This window comes from Dermacentor silvarum, chromosome 4, assembly GCF_013339745.2.
Source record: "Dermacentor silvarum isolate Dsil-2018 chromosome 4, BIME_Dsil_1.4, whole genome shotgun sequence".
In the NCBI taxonomy this organism is placed as follows: Eukaryota; Metazoa; Arthropoda; class Arachnida; order Ixodida; family Ixodidae; genus Dermacentor; species Dermacentor silvarum.
In genome coordinates this window covers 126,876,574-126,901,941 of record NC_051157.2, presented here as the reverse complement: position 1 = coordinate 126,901,941, position 25,368 = coordinate 126,876,574, and the positions used below count along the sequence as shown (strand labels likewise).

Genomic DNA, 25,368 nt, shown 5'->3' with positions numbered 1-25,368 from the left:
CATAGCGCCTTAAATTAGTACCACTGGCGAGGTATGCCTGGACTGGAAGGACACATTCTTCTGAGACTTGTATCTGTTGCAGTTCTTGGAGCTTATAAACTAGGGCCATAGCAGGCACCCATACTGAGACGGTATTGGTAGGTTTGTGTAGGGCGAAACCTTGAAATCTGGACTTCTCGAGGCGCCAGTAGTGATTATGACTAGGCGCCAGTAGAAGAGGCGCCTAGTCATAATAAGCGCAGTCAGAATAGGCGCCAGTAGTGATTATGACCGCCAAAACTGTCCACAAAAACAGCGTTCCAGTGGCAGGAAAAACACCAACAACCAACTGAGCTTCTAGATTCACGGCGACGAAGACACTTTCCGGAACACGATAGAGTGCCTCTTTATTCTTAAAAAGCGCTGCTCAGGTCACAGTCAATCTTCACAAGGATAGCAATCTCTAAAAAAAATTCGATTCTTTCATATAAATCTTTCAGTTGTACAATCATTTGAATAGAATGAGTTGCTGATTTCATTCATGCAATAAGTATGTCTGGCCTTTCGATGAACGTCTTACACGCCAACGCTATAGCGCGCTGCGCCGTGAATGCGCTAGGTGGGTGCCGCTCTTCAGAGAACATCTCTGAAACCTGGGTCACTGAACGTGTGCTACTGGGCGTGCGGCAAGCGAGGGAACAATTCTCAGTGGGGAACAACCAGCGTGCCAAGCTTGTTGTCTTGGAGACCAGGCACGGACTTCTCCGCAGCACCACCAGACGGCGCAGTGCGTCCAAAAAGAAGCGCGACAAGGAAGCCGGGTTGCCGCATTACGCATTTATCAGCATTCGCAGGCACCGGCGTACCATGCGTTTCGGACGTCACACGCAGGTTTCGCAGTGGCTCCGCTAGACGGCGCTGAGAGTTCATTTGGAAGCACGAAAGACGAGTCCCGCTGCAGTACATGCCTCATACACAACTGGTTTTGACTGTGACAATACGTTGCGTCGCTATGTTGATTTAATGCTAAACGCATTACCGGCGACCGTCATTCTTAGATGAGGTCTGATGATTTTTTTTGTCTGGGTCGAATTTTTTTTAGGACATGGTAAGTTGTTTGAAGAAAAATACATTTACTTTCCGATTGCGATGGTTTGAGCAGCGATAGTCCTAAGTGCGTTCATGTTTTTTCTTCCAGATCCTGCACTGTCTACAGATTATTAAAAGTGTATCTAAAGGCTCACCAACGTGCTTTTTAATTTAGTAATCTGAGTGGCGCTTTGTGTTTATGCTTGTCAGCATTAAGCAAGTGCAATGTTAAGAATGCAGTGCCGATTAACTTCAAAATTCACTCGGGAATGATGGCATTTCATGTTTAAGATTGGTATCGCATCGGTGACACTGAGTTTTGTTGTTTAGTCATATGCACACTGCGTTTGAGACACATGCGTAAATCCTTAGTCTATCACCCGTTTCAAGGTTGCCGTAAGGCGTACTTACGAGCGGAACCAAAGCCACTGAACAGCGAAAAGGACAGTAATGCATTTTGGTTACATTACAGCATAAATTACGTTAATGCTTGTTCAAGGAGCGACTAGCATAGCGATAACTTTTGGTTGTCACCATTATGTTGTAAGGAAACGGCAACGATGCCAAAATCACTTGCATACGTAAGAACCGCCGTTGGTGCTGAATGACTGAAGTGCCAGAGAATAGGTCGGGAGGTCAGCAACAACTTGAGTTGGCGAAAAGACGCGCCTCACTGAGGACTCCTGTTGAATGGAACACTATGTGTAGCAGACATGTCAAAGGATGGATGATGTGGGCGAATCCCGGTATGCAACGGCGGACGTGGAAACAAAGTCCCAAGAAACTACAGAGCTCTTTCAGAGATCTTGGCACTTTAAGTTCTTCAACGGCCGTCCCCTTCTGGGAATGTGGCCGCAAGCCATCTTTGCTCACAAGGTGACATAACACGAATGTTTGCCGTTCTCAAAAGTACCACTTCCTTGAATTCTTCACTACGCCAGCGTTGTTGAGACATTTCAAGGCAACATAAAGACGCTGATTAGCGTCACTAAATGTTCAGCTAAATATTACAACGTCGTCAATGTAGCAGATGCAAATTTCCCAGATTAGGCTCCGCTGAACTGTGCTCATATATCGCTTAGATGTTGTAAGGGCATTGCACAACCCAAATACCATGGCATTGAAATTCAAAAGGTTATCTAGAGCAACGAGCGCAATTATTTCTTTGTCTGCTGGGTACATCGGAATTTGACAGTAATCCAAGCGCAGTTCAATTGCAGAAAACTAAGAGGCCGAATGGGGAAAGTCGATGGCAGGATCATCAGGTAAGGAGGCGTCGATGATCCGGTACTGACAGTGGTGCCACGCAAGTAGTTTAGAAGACAGGCCGGGGTTGTGAGGTGGTATCCATAGCCAAACAAGCTAACCGGCAGGGAAGGTGGCCGTGGTCTGATGACTGTCACGTCTTGTCTTCTGACACCCCTGATCCTCGCTGGTCAACGAAAGAGCCAGCTGGCGGCAATCTTCGGCGTATCGGCCGACTTCTGAAATAATTGTGCACTCGGAGGCAGGTCAGTATCCAGAGGACCAAAAGGCACACGTCCATACAAGAGAAAAAAAGGTGAGAAACCGGCGGTCCCTTGAGTCGCGGTGTTATAAGCGAAAGTAACGAGTGGGAGTAGGTGTCCCAATTGGTGTGGTCGGACGAGACGTACATCCTCAACATGTCGCCCAGTGTGCGGTTGAAGCGCTCCGCGAGACCATTCGTTTGGGGGTGATACGCTGTGGACTTCCGGTGAATGATCTGGCACTCGTGAAGGAGGGATTGTATCGTTTCTGACAAGAAGACACGACCCCTATCGCTGAGTAGTTCTCGAGGAGCACCGTGGCGAAGAATGAAGTTGCGAAGAATGAACATGGCAACGTCGCGCGCGGTCGCGGCTGGAAGAGCCGCGGTCTCAGCGTAGCGCGGCAGGTGATCGACGCCAACAATAATCCAGCGTTTTCCACATCTCCGCTCTATGGAAGCGGGCCATAGACGTCGATGCCTACGCAGTCGAACGGTCGAGCAGGACGCGGTAGCGACTGTAGTGGGCCAGTAGGGCGCAGTGGGGGAGTTTTGCTTTGTTAGCAGGTGGTGCATGATCGAACGTACTGCTGGACAAACCGGTACATTCCACGCTAGTAATATCATTGACGCACCCTTGTGAAGGTTTTTAGGATGCCGGCGGTAGAGGGTGCTGTCTCGCACGCCAAAGTGGGCTGCTTGACGGCGTAGCGTCCGCGTTGAAGCAACGACCGATGGAGCGGCAGGGTAGTCTAGCAGCAGGGCAAGCGATGGGTCCTTGCGTTTCTCGGAGGGCATGTCAATAGCGGTCAGTAGTGACAGATCTGAGGTCGGAGAAGGATCGGAAAGAGAAGCCACATCAGGTGTCATCGGCGAGTGGGAGAGCGCGTGAGCGTCGTAATGCTTTCGACCAGAGAGGTATACGACACGAATGTCATATTCCTGCAGGCGAAGCACCCAAAGGCCGAGGCGGCCCAGCGGGTCTTTCAAGGAGGAGAGCCAACAAAGGGCGTGATGGTCAGTGATGATGCTGAAAGGACGGCCGTAGAGATAAGGACGAAACTTGCCCAATGCCCTAATGACGGCTAAGCATTCCTTCATGGCTTTCCGTTGGGCCAAGACCCAACGGAAAGCCATGGAAGGCAACACCACTGGCGTCGGTGGGAACATCTGTCGCGCAGTTCAGTCATAATGGCGAAGAATCGGCGGTGAAATCAGCAGCCCGCGTAACTTGTCGCTGATGATGACCACGTGGAAATGCCTTTGCTTGCGCTAAGCAGCTACATCAAGGGTGCGATGATAAAGGTCAAGTTCCGGAGGAAGCGATGAAAATAAGAGCACAGGCCTATGAAACGTCGCAGGGCCTTGACAGATGTGGGCTTCGGAAACTCGGCGACTGTGCAAAGCTTGTCGGGATGAGGAAGGATGCCGTCTTTCGAGACAATGTGACCCAAGACAGCGAATTTTCGGGCAGCGAAATGGCACTTCTTGAGGTTGAGCTGTAGGCCAGCTGAAGTGAGAGAGGTCAGGATGTCATCCAGGCGGGCGAGATGTGTCGGAAAATTCTGTGACAAAACAACTATGTCATCCAGGTAACATAAACAAGTCTTCCACTTGTGTCCGGGAAGGTTGGTATCAATCATGTGCTCGAAGGTAGCGGGAGCATTGCAGAGCTCGAAAGGCATAACGTTGAACTTGTACAGGCCATCGGAAGTGATGAAATCCGTCTTTGGGTAGTAAGCCTCAGCCATGGGAACCTGCCAATAGTCAGAGAGGATATATAAAGACGAGAAGTATTCGGCACCTTGCCGACAATCAGGAGCATCGTCGATCCGAGGCAGTGGGTAGACGTCTTTTCTCGTAATCCTGTTGAGGCGGCGATAATCTACACAAAACCGAATGGTGCCATCTTTTTTGCGCAATAGAACGGCTGGTGACGACCATGGGCTTTGAGAAGACTGAATGACGCCGCGCTGCACATGTTGTGCACTTGTTCCGTGATAACTCGGCGCTCTTCTGCGGAGAAGCGATACGCACGCTGTCGCAAGGGGGCATGGGAGCCGGTGTCGATAGTATGAGAGGCATTTGTCGTGTGACCCGAGGATGGTTGCTTGCAGTCGAACGAAGAGACGAACTCGTTCAGTAGAGAAAGAAGTTGGGTGCGATGAGGCGCCGAAAGGTCTGCGACGATGGCATTGTCGAAAACTGCTGAAGGCGGTGTTGATGAGACGGAAGTTATGGCGTCCAGAGGTAAACGGGTGGCGCACGAGGTCTTCAATACACATGACCGCTTGCATAAATCCTAAGGTCTCACCGCGCAGTATGGTCACTGGATACCGGTGCAGATTACAGATGGGTATCAAAGCGGATTCAGGCCTAACAGTGAGGACGGCGAACGGGAGAAATAAGTCCTTGCGATCAGCAAGCATGTCAGATGGCGTAAACGCCGAAGTTGAGTCTGGCACGGCAGCACACAATAAGGTCACACGCACCGACGTCTACGGAGGTAGATCAGTATCATCACCAACGAAGACTTTGAGAACACTGACGTCGGCGCCGACCGATAGCGAGTCACATAGGGGCGAAAGGGCCAGTTGCGCGCGGGAACAATCGATGGTGGCACTATGACGTGACAGCAAGTCCCACCCGAGGATGAGATCATGTGAACAGGATGGCAACAGAAAAAACTCGATGATGTACAAAACGTCTTGGATGACTGCGCGAGCGGTGCATACGGCTGTAGGGCGAATGCGTTGCGCGCTAGCAGTGCAGAGTGCCATGCCGGAAAGCGTCGTGACTTTTTTCAGCTAGGTCGTGAGGTCGTGACTTTTTTTCAGCTTGCGACAAAGGTTTTCATACATGACGGAAACGGCGGCCCTGGTATCGATAAGCGCTTGGGCGGAGGCTCCCTCGACATGGACGTCAATGGCATTCTGCGGTGAAAATTGAGGCCTTAGAAAGTTCTATGAGCTTGCAGTTGTAGCCTCCGGAACTGTGCTACTCAGTTTCTCTCGGCAGTAGGTGGCCGACGACGCATAGGTGACAGCGACCGTCGACTCGGAGAAGGAGAACGACGACTGTTTGAACGGCGGTCGCGATCGAAGGGTCTCAGCGGCGAGTCGGTGGCATCTCGGCAGTGCATCTCGGCGGTATGTTGTGGCCCTTAGGGAAACTGGTCGAAGGCGTCACGGTTCGAAGACATGTTACGACGACAAAAGCGCACAAACTGACCAGCAATGCCGCAGGAGAAGCAACTAGGTCTGTTGTCTGGCGTGCTCCACGTGTCGGCTCGATGAAGAAGCTGGAGTGACTGCCGTGTAACGGCAGCAGGAGGCACCCGGTGCGTTGGTGGTGGGACAGAATATGAGGGTGGGGGGAACTTCCAATAGCGGCAGCATAGTCGAGTGGCGGAGGTGTGACCCGTGAGGGTTAGTCGACATAAAAGAGTGGACTCCGCGGCTACAATCTGTAATATGCAATACGGGCCCTCAGGTAATTAGTTCAAAACCTAAAACAAAATTTTTGTTCATTAGTCGATTGTGCATTTCAATTTTGTGTGCAAGTAATGTCCGCCTCTTCGACTACACCAGCTCATTAACTAGAATTGTGTTATCTGCCACAGGCAACCTGTAAAAAAATTTGAAAGTGTTCGCTCAAACACCCTGTATATAAACAATCTTTTTATATGTATGAAAAATGTTCCTTTCTCCTTAATTAGCAAAAATGTTTATCTTGTACATTTTTTTTCTGTTAGACAGGTTTTGTGACCACTTGCAAACTTAAGATGGTGGCCACGGCGAGAAAACTTTTTTTTCGCCAACACCAAGCTGGGTTAATGTTTATCACAGTAACGCAATAAGCCGTGATATTTTTTAAAGAAATCGAAGATGGTAGAGCGCAAAGTCTGGATCAGTTGGCTTGGAATGACCCTGCACCGATTGTAAATAATCTATTTCGTTCTGATATGTCATTCAAGTAATGTCTGTGCATTCAAATAAGTGCTGAAGTGGCAAAATAGAACAGTTTGTTAATGGTTTCTTCCAAAAATATGTCTGTCATACAATAGACCGGACACTTCAATATTGAATCACTCAACCGCTCGCAAAAAAAAAAAACGAATCCTTGTCTTATTTCGGAGTGTGCACCAAGTGTATTCCTTGTCTTCATCAATGTCATTCCAGAAAAAAGCACACGCTGTACTCAAACCTAGGAAATGATGGGAGTGGCCCTTGGATGACAGTCAGCAGAACGCCAGGTGAGAGATAATTTTCGTATTGACAGAACGGATTTACACCTGCACTAAAATAGTTTTATTGTGAAAATGCTTCAAGTGAGAAGCAGTGTTGCAAACTGACTGACTGAATAAACTTTATTAAAACCAGCAAGAGGTGGTGGCTAGGCCTAGCCCTCCCACGTGGGGACGTCGATGTGTTGCCTCTTCGCCGCCTCGCAGGATTTGTGGGTCGCCCAGAGTTGGTCGTCGAGGTTGGAGCTACGCAGCGCAGCGTGCCATCTCGACGAGAGGGTCGTGGGGTGTTTAATGTTTGTGACGCGCTTTGCCAGGGCGAGAAGGGCGTGTTGTATGGATTCGACTGCGTTCTGGAGTGTTTCCATCGTGCTTTGTAGTGAGACTAGCATGGCCTTAACCTCTGAGCGCACTTGGCCCGTGCCTCCCTCTTGAAGCGCCCGCTTTTTGGGGGCCGGTGTCAGTGGGGCGTCGTGGCTGGAGGAGGCGGACGCTTCGGCGGGTGGTGTAGGAGCGGGTGTTTTGGGTTGTTCGAGGTCGCGAAACTCTTGCGAGGGCTTGTGAATTCGGTCGCACACAATCGCGTTTTCTTTTTTGAGGTTAGCTATTTCTGTGTTATAATTAGTTTTAGTGGGCGGTGGGGAAGCTGTGTTGTGACCCTCTCGAGAGGCGCCCGTAAGGGCTTCTGCGAAGCTGACCTTGTTAGTCGGAGGCTTTGCGGGTGGCATAGAAGTAGATCTGGATGGGGAACGGCGCTTACTCGAACGTGAAGGGGTCCGGGAACAATGTGGCCTCGAGCGTGATGGAGACCAGGATCTGGAGCGGGGCTTGGAGTTCGTGGGCTGGAAGTCACTTTCTTGAAAGGTTACTTGCATTGCAGTTCGGCGTTCCCCGATGCGTTTACGAATAATGTACGGTGTCTTGTAGCGAGCCGTATGCGATTTGTCCGCCGTGATATGAGGGCCGCCGCACAGCGAGCATTTGGGGTTACACGTGTGGTCTGGAGGTGGGTTGCGCATCCGCAACCTCGGCAGATCTTGTTATTGGGAAAAGGGCAGACATCTATGCGGCGTCAGAGGCGGCCGCATTGGTAGCAAATTTCTATTTGCTTGCGATATAATGAGCATGGGATTAAGGTGGCTCCGTAACGGACCAGATATGGCACGTCGGGGCTGCTGAAGGCAATGACAACGGTGGTTGTCGTTCCAATGCGTTTCGCGGCTAGTGCGAGCAGGTTGCGGGTATTGACGATATTGGCGTTGATTTGCTGTGAGGTATCGGAGAGGGGGATTCCGCGGATGACTCCCTTCGTGGTGTCTTCTGCGGCCGTCTCATACGCGTTAACATCGTGCGTGACCCCATTGACTTGAATTGATTTTATGCAGATGTACCGATCAGCGTTCTGTGGGCTTGGCATACTGACAACGACAATGTTTTGTTGGGTCTTGGGGCACACGGTGTCTTGTTGAATATCTGCTGAGCTCAGCTGTGCGGCTTGGAATACGGCTGTAGTCACGGTAGGACTACCAATTTTGGCGATGTTGAGGGCTCCCTTGGGGAGGAATGATAATCTTTATTTCGTGGGAAGGTAGCGGAGGCATGTGTCCAGCCTTGAGAACTTGCTCTTTGACTGGTGGCCTGGTCTTGGAGCGAGAGCGAGTGCTTGAGGCTTGGGTGGAGTCACCTTGGGGTGAAGAGTCGACACTCAGCTTCGCCGGTTGGCGAAGGCGAGTTGTTCGCCAGCCCATCTCGGTGGTTACTTCGAAATCCATGCTGGTTGATGGGGCCGAGAACTCGATCGGCTATATGGAGCTCGCGCGAGTGCGCGCCATGTATCCGGCACCCAGCCGGTGCACCTGGGAGCCCGGTGCACGCGCGGCGGCGACGTGGTCGATCCACAAAGATGTTCATACTACAGGAAAAAGGAACGTTCCACCTAAAAATGAGGTGTCCACCGAGTCCTGGTAGCTTCACGGATTGATTTGTGTAGAAATTAGGCCACAAGACGCAAGAAAATGCTGCAAAATCATTTCACGAACATGGAGCCGACGTGAGCACGTCTGCACTCCTCGGCGATCGCAGCGCCCTCAGTACTGCAAAGTGAAGAAAATTTTTAACTAGCGTTGGCCATATCAGAATCGCAACATTTACAAAATGTAAGTTGCCAGGAGTGATCACGCAAGACAACGTGGTTACTAAATTACTTAATCAAATTTTGCAGCTCTACTCAATTGGAGAAAGTATGACATGAGGTACGGCGTATGGAAGTATGGTCATACGACTAACATTAGCGGAATACAAAAGGGAGCCTAATATCGATGTCCTTGAGAATAAGATATTGCGTCAGAAACCTTGTACGTGGTCCTGGCCTAAAGATGTGTTATATGCGCAGATGACACGAACGTTTCCTTTAGAGAAAAAACAAATCGTTGCTTGCAGAAATAAGTGGATGCATATTTAGTGAAATTGTTTTCGTGTATGAAAAGAGACTCTTAGAAGCGTCCTGAGCTATCTCTCGGGCTTAGTGAAAGAACGCAGTCCTCGGATAGCATACGCTATTACGAACGTCTGAGCAAAATTTCGCAGTGATGCGCAGTCCATGTAACTCGCAAACGGAGCGCGAAGTCACCTTTTTCTCAAACGCTCTCGTTTCAAAAGAAGCCTGCTCCTCACTCTTTTTTAGACGCGTTATTTCCTAATATAGCAGATTTCCATACGCGGCTGCTAATGTCCAACAGCTGATATCAGTCAAGAACGGTGTTTAGGTCAATGCGCTTATTGTTGCTGTTACTGTATGTATTTATTGACGCACTTCATAAAACAGGCAGAAGTACGCGAAAATCTGGTTTCACATTTTGATAAGAATTGCGTACATCCGGCAGAAGCCGGCTATCATCTGCTCACGCTCGGCCGCGGCCACCCACATAGGAATTAAACTTTGGCCACTCTACTTTTCGGTATCGTAGCCATCGGGACTCTTTTTTCGTTTAGTTTTGAACAATCGAATGGCCTCGAACCACGTAACACTTGAGAGCAGACCACACGCACGATTGCCAGCGCGCGATCATTCTTTGCCGCTCCCCGTTTGACGCCTTGGCAGACTTGGCTTCGCATTGAGCTATTGATAGCGCTTCAAAATGTGCAAGTTGGATGTTACTACTACCTGTCAGTCAAGCTGGTGCAGGACAAAGCTGGTGTGCACTGCGCAGCACGGCCAGACTGGAGCACATGAGCGGGAGCGCGCACTCAAACCCTGCCGTGCACAAAGCAAACTCCACGCATACGCACTACAGTTGCATGTAACTGCGGTCTGCTATGCAGCGAAGATACCGCGGCCGGTGCGGTGTGCCGTGAGGAGTCCGCTCGCTGAACGCACTCCGGCTCGCTAAGGACAACCGCGAAAATCAGCAATACTGGCATCTACGTGATAATCCAAAACTAAATTCGAACTGCGCGCCACGTTGACCTTCAGAAGGTAGTGTTGTGGCCTCGCCCCGCTCCGCCGTAGCCTTCGCAGTGAAAGGCATTGATGAAGGAGCGGAAGCACCGCGAAGGGGGACCTTAGATTGTCGATAACTCTGCTTGTGCTAAACGCGTTCAAGTACTTCTTGCGGCAAAGTAATTCTGAATAAGTCTACTTTAACTTCAAATGTATTTCCCCTTTAAGGGAAATGATAATCAAAAGCAGACATATGAAAGAGAAGAATAAGTGTCCCTGGAGGAATGCAAAAGTGAAAATAAAACAGGGCTAACCACAACCAGAAGAAAGAAAAAAGAACAAAAAAGGAATGTGGTAAGATGGTAGAGAGTGGTGTGGCATTCGTCTCCAGCTCTTGCTCTAGAGACGGCAGCGGGCGGCTCACAAAATTTGGCTAGGTAGTAGCCTCACCGGCAACGCACCAGGCCGACGTCCCCCAAAGTACCCAGGTAGTCTCCCGCAGTTGGAATTATTTACGGGAAATTGCCACAGTGGACACTGTCGTGTGCCACTGCGGCCAGCCCATGCTAAACCCGCTATCACTCACCGGGCGCCGTCGTGTGCGGCAGTGGCCACCTACACGTGGGGCCCCGTCTCGCGCAACAGTGGTTATCTAATGACACAGCGCCGTCCTGCGGCTGGTAGAGCAAGCTGGCTCTACCAAAGTTGCCAGGAACTACAGCATGTACCCTGATATGTCAGCCATTACCTTATGTATATTTCACAACAGAAGTGTTCTGACGCTGTATTATAGATGCCACTTCTGTTGTGAAATATCTCTTCCAAGCTCATTACATGAACCAAGTCATTCGGCTCGCACGCACCAAAGCAGGTCGCACCACGCTAGAAGCACTGGGCATCAATCCACCCACTCAGGTCGCCAGCAAACGATCACTACCACCAGAATGGCAGCAGGATATTATCACTCGCCCGTTGCCACGTAATATGCACCCCGTCCACCATGAAAACAGGAGAACTGCCAGAGCCAAAGCCTACGACAAATATTCGGATCACGCAGGTGCCTTCTTTGTAGATGCCGCCGGACCCCTGCACAACCGCTTCACGGCAACCGTTGTACACAGGGGACAGGTGGTAGACTGCATCTCGGCCACCGGAATGGACATCACAGCCATGGAAGAGGCCGGTATAGCCTTAGCAATGCGTAATCCAAGAGCCACCTTTGTTCTCACGGATTCCCAGGCGGCGTATCGCAATTTCGCAAGAGGTCAAGTCGGCCACCTCGCACACTCAATACTGCAACAGGCTGCGGCCAATCGTCAAGACGGTCAGTGGAAACAGCTGCTGTGGGTACCAGGGCACGCGGGAGTTCGAGGCAATGAGATTGCTGATGCCTCCGCCCGAGAACTTCTACACCGGGGCTCCGCCGATTCCTCCACAGCACAACTTCTCGCTGACCAGGACGATCCTCAGCCCCTTCTTTCATATTCTGAGATCCTACAACACCTCCGGCTGAGTAGACGCACCCCCCGCCTGATCCCAAATTAGATAAGGCAACGCAGGTAGCATGGAGACGCTTACAGACATTGTCCTTTCCAAATCGTTATGTATTATCAAAGATAGATTCCATGACATACAATCCGCAATGCAAATTCTGTACCCAGACGGCCACGTTATACCACATGGTCTGGGCGTGCCAACAGAATCCGCAAATATCGGCCAAACATAATCCGACGACAGTCGAGTGTGAGGCGACCCTGTCCAGCTCGGACCCAGAACAGCAACAAGCCCTGGTCAACCGAGCCCGGACGGCGGCAAAAGCCAATGGTCTTCCGGACTAGGAGGTCCGACCACAAAACGGCTAATAATTTTCAATAATAAATGTTTTATTCTCTCTCTCACAACAGAAGTGCCTGTGTACAAATCATCATCATAATCATCATCATCAGCCTATATTTATGTTCACTGCAGGACGGAGGCCTCGCCCTACGATCTCCAATTAACCCTGTCTTGAACTAGCTGATTCCAAGTTGCGCCTGCAAATTTCCCAACTTCATCACCCCACCTAGGTTTCTGCCGTCCTCGACCGCGCTTCCCGTTTCTTGGTATCTATTCTGTAACTCTAATGGTCCACCTGTTATCCATTCTACGCATCTATAACGAACATAAAAGTGAGATAAATTACTTTACATGCACACGTGTAATAGTACACAAATATTTGGAGATATCTGCCTCCAGTGCTAACATACGTGTACAAATATTTATGTAATAAAACATGTGAGCATGTAAAGTAATTTATCTCACCTTTGTGTTCGTTATAGATGCCAGTCGTAAGCATGTTTTGTTGTCAAGCTGTCTGTTGCTGCCAAAGGTTGCAGCCTTCTCCGTAGAGCAGATCAGTGCAGTAGCTTTGGCATTTTGCACACCAACTTTAGTTTATATTTGTCCTATTCTATATTACCCGATGATTGGCCCGTCGCGCAGGTGATTGCTGTTCACGAGAAAGACAATCGTCTGCACGCGGAAAACTACACTCTAAAAACAGTTGCACCCTTTGGGGTGCATTTTTGCCACACAACAATAATCGTCATCTATGTTGCTTGCGTTTCCTATCTTGAAAACTCTGCACTTGCTACTTTCCTGTCGAGAACGCTGTGTGACGCTGATAACGCTCTTGTCGTTCGCGACCGAGAAGTGCCGGGCGCACAGCGTTAAAGAAAGGAAAGCCACGCAAGTCAGATGACGATTATTGTTCTGTGGCAAAAATACGCCCCAAAGGGTGCAACTGTTTTTAGAGTGTACAGACCCATTTCTCTATCTATAACTTGCTGCAACATACTAGAATACGTTGCCGTTAGGGGTATATTATGGGGTTTTACGTGCCAAAAATCGGTCTGACTATGAGGCACGCCATAATGGAGAACTCCGGAAGAGCCCGCACTGCTTGGGGTGGTTTAACTTGCACCTAAATTTAAGTTCACGGCTGTTTTCGCATTTCGCCTCCGTCGAAGTGCGGCGGTCGTGGCGGAGAGTTCATACCGCGACTTCATGCTCAGCAGCCCAGCACTATAGCCACTAAGCAACCGTGGCGGTTGAAATACCTAATAAAAGAAACACCGCCCAAGCACTCCGTACAGATGGTTAACCAGTGAAGCTGAAACGTGCGGCCCCGGTGTTTAGCAGTGGGTTGATCCCGACGCTGTATTGAAGCGTTTCTCAATTATTCGTTACAGGTTTGTGTTTCTAGTGGAACGCAAGCGCCAATGGCGGGCGGCTGCTGCTAACCACGACGCCGAGCTAACTCGAGATACCGAACGCATGCGACAACGGCGAGCCGAGGAGGCGGCGTTGCGGGAAGAGCAGCGTCAACGTGGCAATGGCGGGAACACGTTCGCCCGGGTCAACGCCCGCTTTCGACGGGAGTTTCTCGAGTGGCACTTTGGCTTCGGCTGTGACGAAACGTCTACGTTGAAATCGCGAAGTGGAACGCAAGCGCCACTGGCGGGCGGATGCTGCTAACGACGACGCCGAGCTAACTCGAGATATCGAACGCATGCGACAACGGCGAGCCGAGGAGCCGACGTTGCGGGCAGAGCAGGCACGACGCAGAGAACGACGTCCCTAACCGCGCTGCCAATGGCGCGCGCTTGGGTGCGACGTAGAGAACGACGTAACTGACGGCGCAGCCAATGGAGACGTTTATCGAAACATGTGGCGAACGGTTTTTCGTTTCGCCTAGCCATATACAGCTTTCGCTGTAAAAAACGTGGGCAGCTTGCACAAGTGGTGCAAGGCTGGAGTAAACAGCAGAGCTGGTGACCAACGTAGTTTCTTCAAGGTTTTACTAGGCTTGGCTAAGTTTTGCTAGGAAATGCTAAGTGGTGCTAGGCACGGTATTCCGAATCGGCTCGCCGCCGAAGCGCAGATTTTCGTTTGGCCACGCGAAGCGCTTCATGATGAGCGGCTTGTTCGGGTGTTCGGATCTTCGTTGGGCGTCCCATGTCCAGGCTACATGTACTCGCCACAGAGTCAACGACAGTTATGCCGCCACCACGGCGGCTCCGAGCTTTATCTCCTCGGTGACGTCATGGCCAAGCTGCACCTCCACACTTGCCGGGGTGTGGCTGATCCAAACCTGCCGAGCCGCCGGCAGAGGCGCCAGCTGCAGTCACGGGCACCGCGCACGTTCGGCGCGAACGCGGGGAAACGGAGAAACGCGAATGGCGTCGGCAGCAGTAGCTCTGCGCGTTGCATCGCTGATGCGGCTACAATTTCTTTCTCTATCTCTCTCTCACTCGCTCTCATTTTCTTTTTCTCTGTCTCTCCCGAGCATAGCGCTCGCCGCGCGCATGCTCTCCTTCCCTGTCGTTAAGGTCCCATGTCAAGTCAACATGTGAACGGCACGGAGAGGAGGCCAAGCACACGCCGCTCCGCGAGGTGGTTGCTAGGCAACGCGCGGTGACGTCATCATTCAGCGAGGTTTTTTGTACACGCTCCAGGCACTGACGGTCTGGTTAAACCGTTCCGCTGTTAAAATTAGTGGCCTTTCCCCCGTCGAGGAAATGGGGGTAAGCGAAGCTTGTCGTGTGTTTATTGGGTGTTTCCCCGAGCGAATTGCACTGACGAGTACCACGTTTCGTTAGAACCACAACTGGTCACACGCACTGGAGCTGGCTCAGAAGTTTCGGTTGAGAAACTCGCGTTGAAACCTGGCCGTCGCCCCGGGGAAGTCGGCGCTAGCGTCGCCGAGGCGTGCACCACCGTTGTCGGGTTCCTGCAGGGATAGATCACGCTGACGTTTGGCCTCAACATCGCGATCCTGCAACTCGGTGTCGGCGGCTCTTCGCTGACGTTTGGCATCAACATCGTGGTCCCTGAACTCGGGGTCCGCGGCTCTTCGCTGACGTTTCGACTGGGCTTCGGAAGCCCTCACGCTAGAATCAGCACGTCGACGATGAGCCTTTGCCGAGCGCATTCATTCTTAATAGATTTCCAGGATATTTCTTCAAAATAAATATGTCCGCTACCTAATGCAATAAATGGCTCATGCCCCCTTAAGCAATGGCTCATACCCCCGTAAGCGCGGACTCTCCATTACGAGGACAGAAAAGAAGTGAAATTGTACGCTGAAATGAGCTATGGAAGCGCACGACGACGACGAACGCGGGAGCTGTGGCACGAGCGCGTACCGAGCACGAGCAAGTGCCGACCACCTGCGCAGTTCTGAGAGCAGCTGTTTTGTGTAGCGGTACGTCGCCGCCGCAGGCTAGCGTATACAAGTTCCGCTTGAAAAAAAAAAAAAAAAACAGGAAGCTCGCCTTCGTGCATAGCGTTCGCCGCCAGCGTTTCCAAGTAAACATTACGGTTACGTAAGCTGCTGTTGCCGGGAAGCATGAGAAGCAGTCAGGGATCTTTGAATGCTATCGCCTTCCACTGTTAGAGGGGAAGCTGAAGCGTCCTTCAAGCTTTTCTTTTTTTGTTTATCTAGCCAATGTTCCTGCGATTCATATTTTCCCAAGTGTTAAATTATTCCCACAATAATAGCTACGTACTCTTGTGGTTTAATGTCCAAGAGCTTCTGTCACTAGGAAGTCAAGAGTGTTTTTTAGCCAAGCCAATTGTTCTCTAAAATGAAACGACGTTTTTATACGTGATACGCTGTTCACACGCGTTGCAGTAGCCAAGCACGCGCTTTTTGATTTCCGATGCATGTCGTCTCTCGAAAAACTGAGCGAGCTCGAACAAAGGGTGTTGGTTCGCTCACGTGCTCAGAAGTAAAAAAAAAAAGTAAGTTTTACGTGCCAAAACCACAACCTGATTATGAGGCAGGCCGTAGTGGGGGACTCCGGAATAATATGGACCAGCTGGGGTTCTTTGCCATGCACCAAATTTCGCACGCCCAAAAACACAATCATGTGTGCCGTCACGCATTAAGGAACGCGAGTGCCGTTCGTACGGCACTCCCTTTATTTCGTAATAGGCATACACTAAAGTGCGAAAGCTTAATAACTTACTAACTGCAAATTTAAGGAATAAGTATTCGGCACCTAATAACAGCCGACTTCTTCATAGTAATCTCATATACTATAGATGCGAAGTACCGAGGCTTTACCGCCAGTTCGCGCCACTTACTGTCTTTTGAGACTTTCATTGCCAATTTAAAATTATAAATTCTACCTAAGTCAAGAACAGCGTGCTTGATTATATCACTATAAATTATGATCATTTCATTTCCATCAACTTCTGACAACACATTCTGACCAGTTGTCAGTCTCTTTAAGTAAACATGTCGCACCTAGAAACAATACACTACCATGTAACACCAACACACTGGAGCGTCATTGGATAGGTAACAATTCCACAAGTCATGCACCATTAAAAAGGCCCTGAACCAATTTTATTGATGTCCAGAAATGTATGTGTAGTTAAATTGGACGTATTCCAAAATAATTTGCCGCAAGATGTACGTCAATGCGTTCAGCAGAAGCGGAGTTATTGGCAATCAAACACCCCCGTCGCGGTGCTCCCGCTCCTTCATCAATGCCTTTCACTGCGAAGGCTACGGCGGAGCAGGGCGTGCCCACAACCCTCCGCCTTCTGAACGTCACCGTGGCGTTCCGCCGTGTGGCCATGCTACGTGATGCGGACTGGCTTTGTGCTGCACCAGCTTTACCGACGGTTGGTAGCTACATCCAACTTGCGCATTTTTGAAGCGCTATCGATACCCCAAAACGAAGCGATGCCTGCCGAGGCATCTGACCTTGAAAAGGCGAAGAGTGAACGCGTGCTGGAAAGCGTCCGTGTAGTCTGACCATAAATTTCGCCTTGTCCCACGCTAGAGAGGCGTTCAAAACTAGTCGAAATTAGCGATACCCGACGGCAACGACAGCAATGAGCAGGATGGACAAAATTTATTTCCTACGCGGACGGCCGCAACCGAGCGTGAGCAGACGATACTCAGCTTCTTCCGGAATTACATAATTATTATCGAAATTCGTGAGCAGATTTTCGCTTACTGCAAAAGACAGCGTTTGAGAAAAAGGTGACTTCGCGCTGCGCTTGCAGCTCGCAAGCGGAGCGCGAAGTCACCTTATTCTCAAACGCTCGAGGGGTGGTTCAGGACCCCTTTAAAATAAATGAGGGAGCAAAGATGCTCCAACAGATCACAAATGCGCCTGCATAAGTTTATATTTACGGATGCCAGAGCTTAATTTCCCTTACTCTGCCGATTTTTTTCTTGCGTAACTTCTATCCTATTTTCTTTCCTAGATGGACATGGCTTAAAATACTATCTAGAGTACTTGAATAAAAATGAAGAGTGTGGTATCCTCAAAGTGCACCTATCAGGTAAGCTCCTTATAGTTAAATCTTTGTCTTCCCTTCCTGTGTGCGTTTTCTTCTTGTTGCACAAATATTCCTCATCAGCGAAGCTTCGCATATTGTGCGAACTTCCACATTTCACTTAAAACTTCTAATCTGTCATTTGCTTGGCACAACCCTCTTTGCCGGATGGTTCACTGGTATTTATGGCAACCACAACCTCCGTAGAAATATTTGAGTGGTAGTGCCTAAATATGTTCTTAGTAATTAGTCTGCAATGACACCACTTGCAATTTTTTTGCGAGCGAAGCTTTTAAATTTGCACATTACATTGCGAAGGAAGCAAAATTCTGCATTAAACACGTGTTTGGTAGACGATAATTTTTGGACTCAGGGTACGGTGGTTTGCCACTTTCGAGCGCTGCTGAAGTCACACAAGGTCAAGCTGTTAAGAAGTGTTACGATGCATATTTATTCGTTTGATGCTCAGCAACTGAGAGTCTTGTCCTCTCAAAAATTATTTTATCAAGAGAAAAAGGGAGCCTATAAAAAAGCATTCATTTTTCGCATCCTGACTGACACGTATCGGTTCTGGTACGTATCCATGTCACCTGCTTCTAGAAGGCCTGTAAAGGTGTACTTCTAGAAGATTTACTTAATTTTCAGGACTCACAACTAATTAGTTATCATACGTCACTAGAATTGAAGTTCACTGCACGAGCAAGGCCTCTCCTTGCGATGTGGGAATACACCAAGCATTGAAACAGCTCTTTTCTTTATACGCCTGTAAACTTGCGAAATTCTTCGCACTGCATGGTTGTTTCGCCGTTCGTCGATGGTGCTTCCATTCCGTTTCCGCCTATTCAGCAACTGTTATATAGGCCCCGTTTTATTTGCTCGTCGCCATACGTTGATTGCTTGATTTTTCGTTCCCGTTTTCATTTTAATCAGTACACGGCTACCCCGTTTGCTGTCTATTATCGTCGTGTACCTTAACATCACGCCGAACATATTATGTTATATCGTTCGTTGCAAGCTACTGAGCCGAGTCTCGAGTTTCTGCATAATTATTCATGCGTCAGCTACTTTAAACGGCAATTTCAGAAGACACTGATAAGATACGCCCCGGTATGCAAAGAAAAGCAGAAGAAATTAAAAAAGGCAAGAACTCTCAAGCTTTTTGCTCGGGCCGCATATAACATTCCCTCCGAGCTCACTACATCGATGCCTCTCACCTCATAACGTTCTCCCGCACGGCCATTTAAATGGAAACAACGTGTTGTGTCATGCGCTAGTGCCCCCAGCACAGCTTACAGAGACCATCCCTCTCCGTGGTGCTTCATTAGTTCAACGACCATCCTCCGTCGGAAGCAATCGTTATACAGCGCGAGATTTATCATCGCATCATAGGGTCGTGCAAGCGCACTGCTCTTCTTGCGATGTACTGTACCATGTTAACGCTTCTTATGAAAATGTCCTTCCTGTTCTTATTTCCATCTCTCTCTTTTCGCTCTCTTTCATACCCCTATACTCCGCCCTCCTCATGCACGCATTCAGGGTAGCAAACTGCAAACTCACCTGGTTAACCACCCTGCCTTTACTCTGTTTCTGTCTCTCTACACCAAATTTTGCAGTTCTTCTGTACGGTAAACGGAAAGGTTTACCGTGCAGAAGTGACACAACTTCTTCGATTTAAAAAAAAAACCTTGGAAATCTCGAAGTCAGTCGACAATATCTTAAGTCCCCATTTTTGTACAGACTGTTATTGTTGATTAATACCCGAAAACATTGCCCTGTACATATGCCATTTGGCAGAAGAAGAAAATCAAGTCATACATAAGGGTTTTCTGCAGGCAAGGATGTGCAAAATCCCAGAAAACCAGTCGCCATAAATGGTTTTGGTTAAAAGTGATGCACAGGGAATGTCGCCCAAGCCAACGTTTCGACAACAGGACATGCGTTAGTGAAGGAAGGACTACGAAACCATGAAGCCTAAACGAGCTTAAAACTACTGCTTAAAAAATCGCACAAGCTATAACAAGAAAGTATAAAACCATGCAGACGCGGTTTAAAACAAATTGACCATGGACAGCAAACTGTGCTTCTGCTGAGCGGGCCAGAAGAAGAAGAATTTTTATTATTCTAAATAATATACGTGATTTTATTTCGTTAAGATAAAGGTAATCAGAAATGGCGACTTCGTTAGCCCTAATAGCCAAGACAAATCTGGCTGCACAAATTAAAGCAGAAAAAAACGACAGATATTGAGACATCTTCAGTAAGGTATCTGCAGAATCTGGCTTCAGCTATATTCAGTCAACTTTATTTTATTATAGCTAGTGGCACGTGCTTCTTTGGTATCTTATTCAGGCTAGCGGCACCTCTTTGATAGGCTGTACTGAAAACCTTCCTAAAGAAGCTATAAGGAATCGTAAAAGAGCTATCAAAATATGTTAATGTCGTTGGTATGAGAGAATATCATGCGCGTTTCACAAAATCGTCTATGAAATAGCTATGAGTGCACACACACATCGCACTCATTTTCAAGAGCTGTAAAAAGCAGAAGTCCAAAGCATGTTGAGGCGTAGAAAATGAAGGACTGGAACATGAAAGCAGTCTTTGTGTTTCCCAGTATTCAGAATACGTGGTTGACTATCCACATAATGACCACACCTTCTCGCGCGTTTTACAAAACGAAGTCAATAAGAAATCAACAGTTGTAATTTGCTCTCGTGGTAGTATGCCGAGAAATTAACTGAAAACGAATTCCATCATACCGTTAATCAAAGCTTTGTTATTGTTTTTCTTTGCAACACCAACAAGCACTGTTAACATTTCATTGCTCGGTACGATAGACTCAAAGATCACAGACTCTGCATAATTTCCATACTTATCGCATTTGCGCCACACCGAGTTATTTGCTACTTCTTAGTGCGACGATCATTCGATAACGTCATACAACTGCGGAATGCACTGCGGCCTCGTTAGAACAGCTAGCTGCACGCCGGTGCTGTGCTGATATTAATCAATGACGTCAGATGACAATGCCCCTGTGCAGGTTTCGAAGCCCGCGAGCACGCACATCTGTAATGGCACTTCGTTTTAAAGACGATAGTCTTTCTTGGGCTATCTAAACACGAAAAAATGTCTCTCTCTCTCTCTGTCTGTCTGTCTGTCACTCGATTCAACCGCCCAGCCAAACCCGATTCAACCGCATGGCCAAAACCAACCCAGCTACTAGCACTGGTGGCACTGGGTCATACACGTCAACATTATACAGCGCAAAGGAAACCGCGGGCCTATTTGAGGCTAAATATATGCGCATAACCGTGATCCGCAGCGCTCGTTTAATTATGAATGCACATTGTACTCATTTTTACATCAGTAAATCAAACATCAACACGTTAGAAATTGTGTCGAAGAGACGCTACGCGTTAAAAACAAGCAGACTGTAGCAGCGGCTCTGCAGCCGGCTTTAAGCCAACAGTAATAAAATGTCCCAACAGTTGGCGCGAGAGCAGGGCGAACGCGGGAAATTTGAAGCAAAACATCCATTGGATCCATCATGGGAGGAGTGAGAGGTGAGGGGAAGAGCGTGAGGGGTGGGAAGGAGGAGAAGAGAGTGTGTTACGTATCAGGGGCGGCAGAAGACTATCGTCTTTCGACGTCATTTGTAGCGAAGCAAGCAGATATGCAGCGATTTTTTTTGGTAGTATCAATCTTCACCGGCGCACAGAATCAACGTGCGGCGCATTGTTGGTACTATATTGCAACCTATTGGAACTATATCGAATGTTGTCCCCGATTCTATAGGCAAGGCAACCTCAGTCATGCAGCGCTACTACACCTTGCAAAAAGTGCCCCTTGTTGGAAAACATTTCCTCGACGGCCGCACATGGCGCTCAGTCAATATAAACTAAGTTAAGACCTAGCAGAAACCAAGTTAATACCTAGCAGTAACAGCCAGTATGACTTGAGGATCGACAGTTTCGCTGTGCCTAAGCTTTGCACGACTGAGTGCAAACTTGCCCGTTTTTTCTTTCTGCTTTTCTACCTCAGAAAAATGGGTACGATATGTTGTGCAGCCAATTTCAATGGCTTAGTACACATTATCCACGATATGTCACCTCGCCAAATCACTCTAAGAAGGGAACGGCATCATAGAAATTCTTGTCGCGTGATTATAACGTCGTTACGCGTTTAAAAAAAATGAAACGTTAGCTCGTACTCCCGATCCTGCATAGTTCGAAAAACATTAGGCATCCCTCATTAGGTGAGCTGCATATCTGAAATAATAGTAAATTGTCATTGTTTTAGCGACGGGGACGTGCAATTATTAGGTCAAATTTTTCTAAAGGTTATGACAAAGAGTATATTATGAGCTTATTAATAAACAGTGTGTAATTGCCAAATGTGCAATCTACTACAGCTGTCGTACTGTCCCGCGGCTGCCTCAAAGGCTCGAATTTGGTGCGTAGAATTCCCGAATATACACCCATGATATTAGCCCTTTTCATTGCGGCAAAAATATTGAATCACAATTATAGTGTTTAGAAAAGTCTGCATTGTGCCCTTACCCACGGCAATGTTTCCCATTAGCTGGTCCTGCAGCGCGCTTCTACCTGGAAGGGGTCGATCAGCACTGAGTGAACACACCTGCATGCACGAAGCTTACTAAATTTTATTACTCTGTACGTAAGGGTCACTTAGTTTACCATACAACAGAGATCGAAAGAAGACATGCGAACAGAAAAATGCACCACTTGACCCTGCATACAGCTCCACGCTGACACTGAACGACACTAAAATAATGGATCAAGATTGCGGTTTTATAATGCCATGCTTGCCATCATGTAAACGCAACCACCGGTGCCACGCTCTCCAACGCAAACAGGCGGAGGTTCATTTCGGCAGGACGAGAGACGACCCTCGACGTTCGAATCTGTCCGCTAGGGGAGCAATTGGTGCTGGCGTCACTGGCGGAAACTTGTGGTTGTCTCTTATACAGAGAGTAACACGCGTTTCACGTGGTCATTTGGAAGACCTTCCAACCAATAGTCCGTTAACTCAAAAGTCAGTTGGAGCTTCTACGTGGGCAGTTTCGAAGGCCCCCGAGTCAATAGTCCATCGAGTCTACGGAGCACCCTACAACTCTATGAAAACGCCGATGGCTTTTGAGCAATGGCAGCCGTATCGAGCGGCTCAAACCTTGCAACAGTTTCCCTACTCAACAACGTAAAAACTAAACATATATATATATATATATATATATAGGCTTCTTATGATACGATATATATATATATATATATATATATATATATAACAATGTACAAACAATTTCTTAAAACGTTTTAACAAAAACAAAGGATGTTTTGCTTTTACTTGGATTTATTATTATTTAACTTTTGGTGACATAAAAACGAAAATAATGATCCGCAGCCCCACACAATTTTAACACGAAAGTGTTTTATTCCGGGGTCCACCAAGACTTCACTGAAGTATTTCCGTCACGGAAATACGTCATAGAACATAATACAAAGAAAGAAACCAGAAGAAAAAGTTCCACAAACATGCAAAATTTAGGAATCGAACCCACGACCTCTCGGTCCGCGACGATAGATCGCCGAGCGTTTAACCCATTGCGCCACAAACGCATTTGCAGAGAGCTACACAGACGCGCCTTATATATCTAACACTCCTCCGTGTACCCGCGCTCTTGCTCGGGGCGGTGCCGCCGCCTACGAGCAGAAAAGAGAAGTACTGCATTATGACACTAAAGCCCGGGATACATGGAGCGAACTTTCTCGACGAACTTCACGCGTCAAGTAACGACGCGGCGACACGACGCAGGATGTTTGCTGTGTTGCAATACATGCGGCGAACGCCGCCGCGCGTTGGCCGCCGTGTTGGCGGCGGTCCCGGCCGCCCGCTTCGAACTGAATTTGGCGTTGTCCTTGTAGAATTCACTTAGTTGGAAGCAAATGACTGCGTAAACGGCTTTCGCTTAGTCTCAGGCCGCTTCGACGACAGAGTATTATGGATAACCTTGAGTAGTTTTCGAGATCGCTTCTCGTTTCGAACGCGTCTAAGCCTAGCGAAAGAAATATCCGATGCCAGCGCCATCTATCGGGGAAGTCGGGAGATAGGCATGACGACAGCATGTGGCCTCTGAGATCAAAAGATTTCTGTTGAAGGTTGTTGTAGAGAGCTTACACTGCTTGTCTGTTTCCTCGCAGATCAGCGGATATGGGATGTACAAATACAACGCGATTCCTGAGAGATCATACTAGGAACTACTCAATCGGTGCAGAGACATGCAGACACGGCAACACCAACGCGATTGCAGACGACGCGAAAAGGCGCGCGCGCGCGAAACACCAGCATGCATTGCGACCGGAACTAGTGCCTCCTGATTGGCTGTCGTCCACCGCTGCGCGCTAGACGCTTCCGGCGGCGGCGTTCACCCGACGAAAATGTTTGGACAGGCAGATCGGCTGCGGACGGCAAATTTCTTGACGCCGGCCGTCGGACGTTCGCCGCCCGACGAAGTTCTTCGCTCGGACGCCGGTTATTCGCTTCATGTATTCCGGCCTTAACGCGCACCGACAGTGAACGCTTCGGTGGTCTCAGCCCTACGACGCCTCGATGCCAGCATTCGAAGGGACGCTGGCATCAAGAAGCACTACCAACGCCACCTAGGTGGCGTTCACCGTACTCAGCACAGCGGAGCGTGGCCTCCGCAATTAGCTCTGAAAATGTTTCTGAAGTTGATCGCGGAGGCTGCAATTACGACGCGCTGTACGCGCTGATTTGACTCGGTGACGATTCAGTTACGTGCTTTGTCTTGCGCGTTGTATTAGTGTGTCAGTTACGTGCTTCGTCTTTCGCGTTGTGCTAGCGTGTGCAGCGTAGTGCAGCTTCCATATGCACGACGGTTGCTCATGGTCATCGACGTTGGTAGTCGTGATGGAGGAGACGTGCCACCAGGCGTCAGCGTGGGTGCATCAACGCCTAAGGGCGCTTTAGCCACAAAACACCAATAGACATTATATATCAATGTGCAATAAACATTACACTACTTCTGTGAAGACACGTTTCACTTTCGTGTTCTATACCGATTCCTATATAAGAGGGATCAACCACATTTTTTTTTCGAGAAACGCCTGAACCACTCAACGGCCTTTCAAAAGCAAGAAAAGAAAAGTTATGTGGTTTTATGTGCCAAAACCACCATCTGATTATGAGGCACGCCGTGGAGGGGGACTCCGGAATAATTCGGATCACCTGGGGTTCTAAATCACCTGGGTGCACCTAAATCTAAGTTCACGGGTGTTTTCTCCATGAATTCGCCGCCATCGAAATGCGGCCGCGCTCGCCGGGATTTGATCCCGCGACCTCGTGCTTCGAAGCCCAACACCATAACCACTAAGCAACCATGACGAGCCTCTCAAAAGTACCGTGTAACAGCGACAACTCCTTTGAGTCGATAGAGTTGTGGCGTTTCGAAGGCCGTCGACAAGAAGGCCTTCCAAGTGTGCCCGTGTGACAGGGGTATCAATCTTGTCAAATCGTATTGCATGAGTGACACAAATAGTGTTGTACATTCTGGAACGCACGTGAGCACCAGCTATTAAGCTGTAATAGACAACGACTCATGCATAACTAGCAGCGCCACGTGACTCGTAGATCAGATTTTGACGACCGATGATACTGCTCGGCGCTATCGTTGTGTTTTGAGCGTTGCTTGTTCTTCGGGGCACATGTTCGCCCAATAATGAGCAAGCTTTCGTG

General features: G+C 48.7%; 1 protein-coding gene across 1 annotated transcript in view; it reads left to right on the top strand.

Annotated features, from left to right (window-relative positions):
- The window catches only part of LOC119448274 (uncharacterized), a 40,132-nt gene that overhangs the window by 11,483 nt on the left and 3,281 nt on the right, over positions 1–25,368 (top strand). The window contains exons 3-4 of the mRNA XM_049666062.1: positions 6,757–6,830; positions 17,527–17,604. Coding sequence (XP_049522019.1) covers positions 6,757–6,830; positions 17,527–17,604 — 152 coding nt within the window. The remainder of the gene's footprint in view (positions 1–6,756; positions 6,831–17,526; positions 17,605–25,368) is intronic.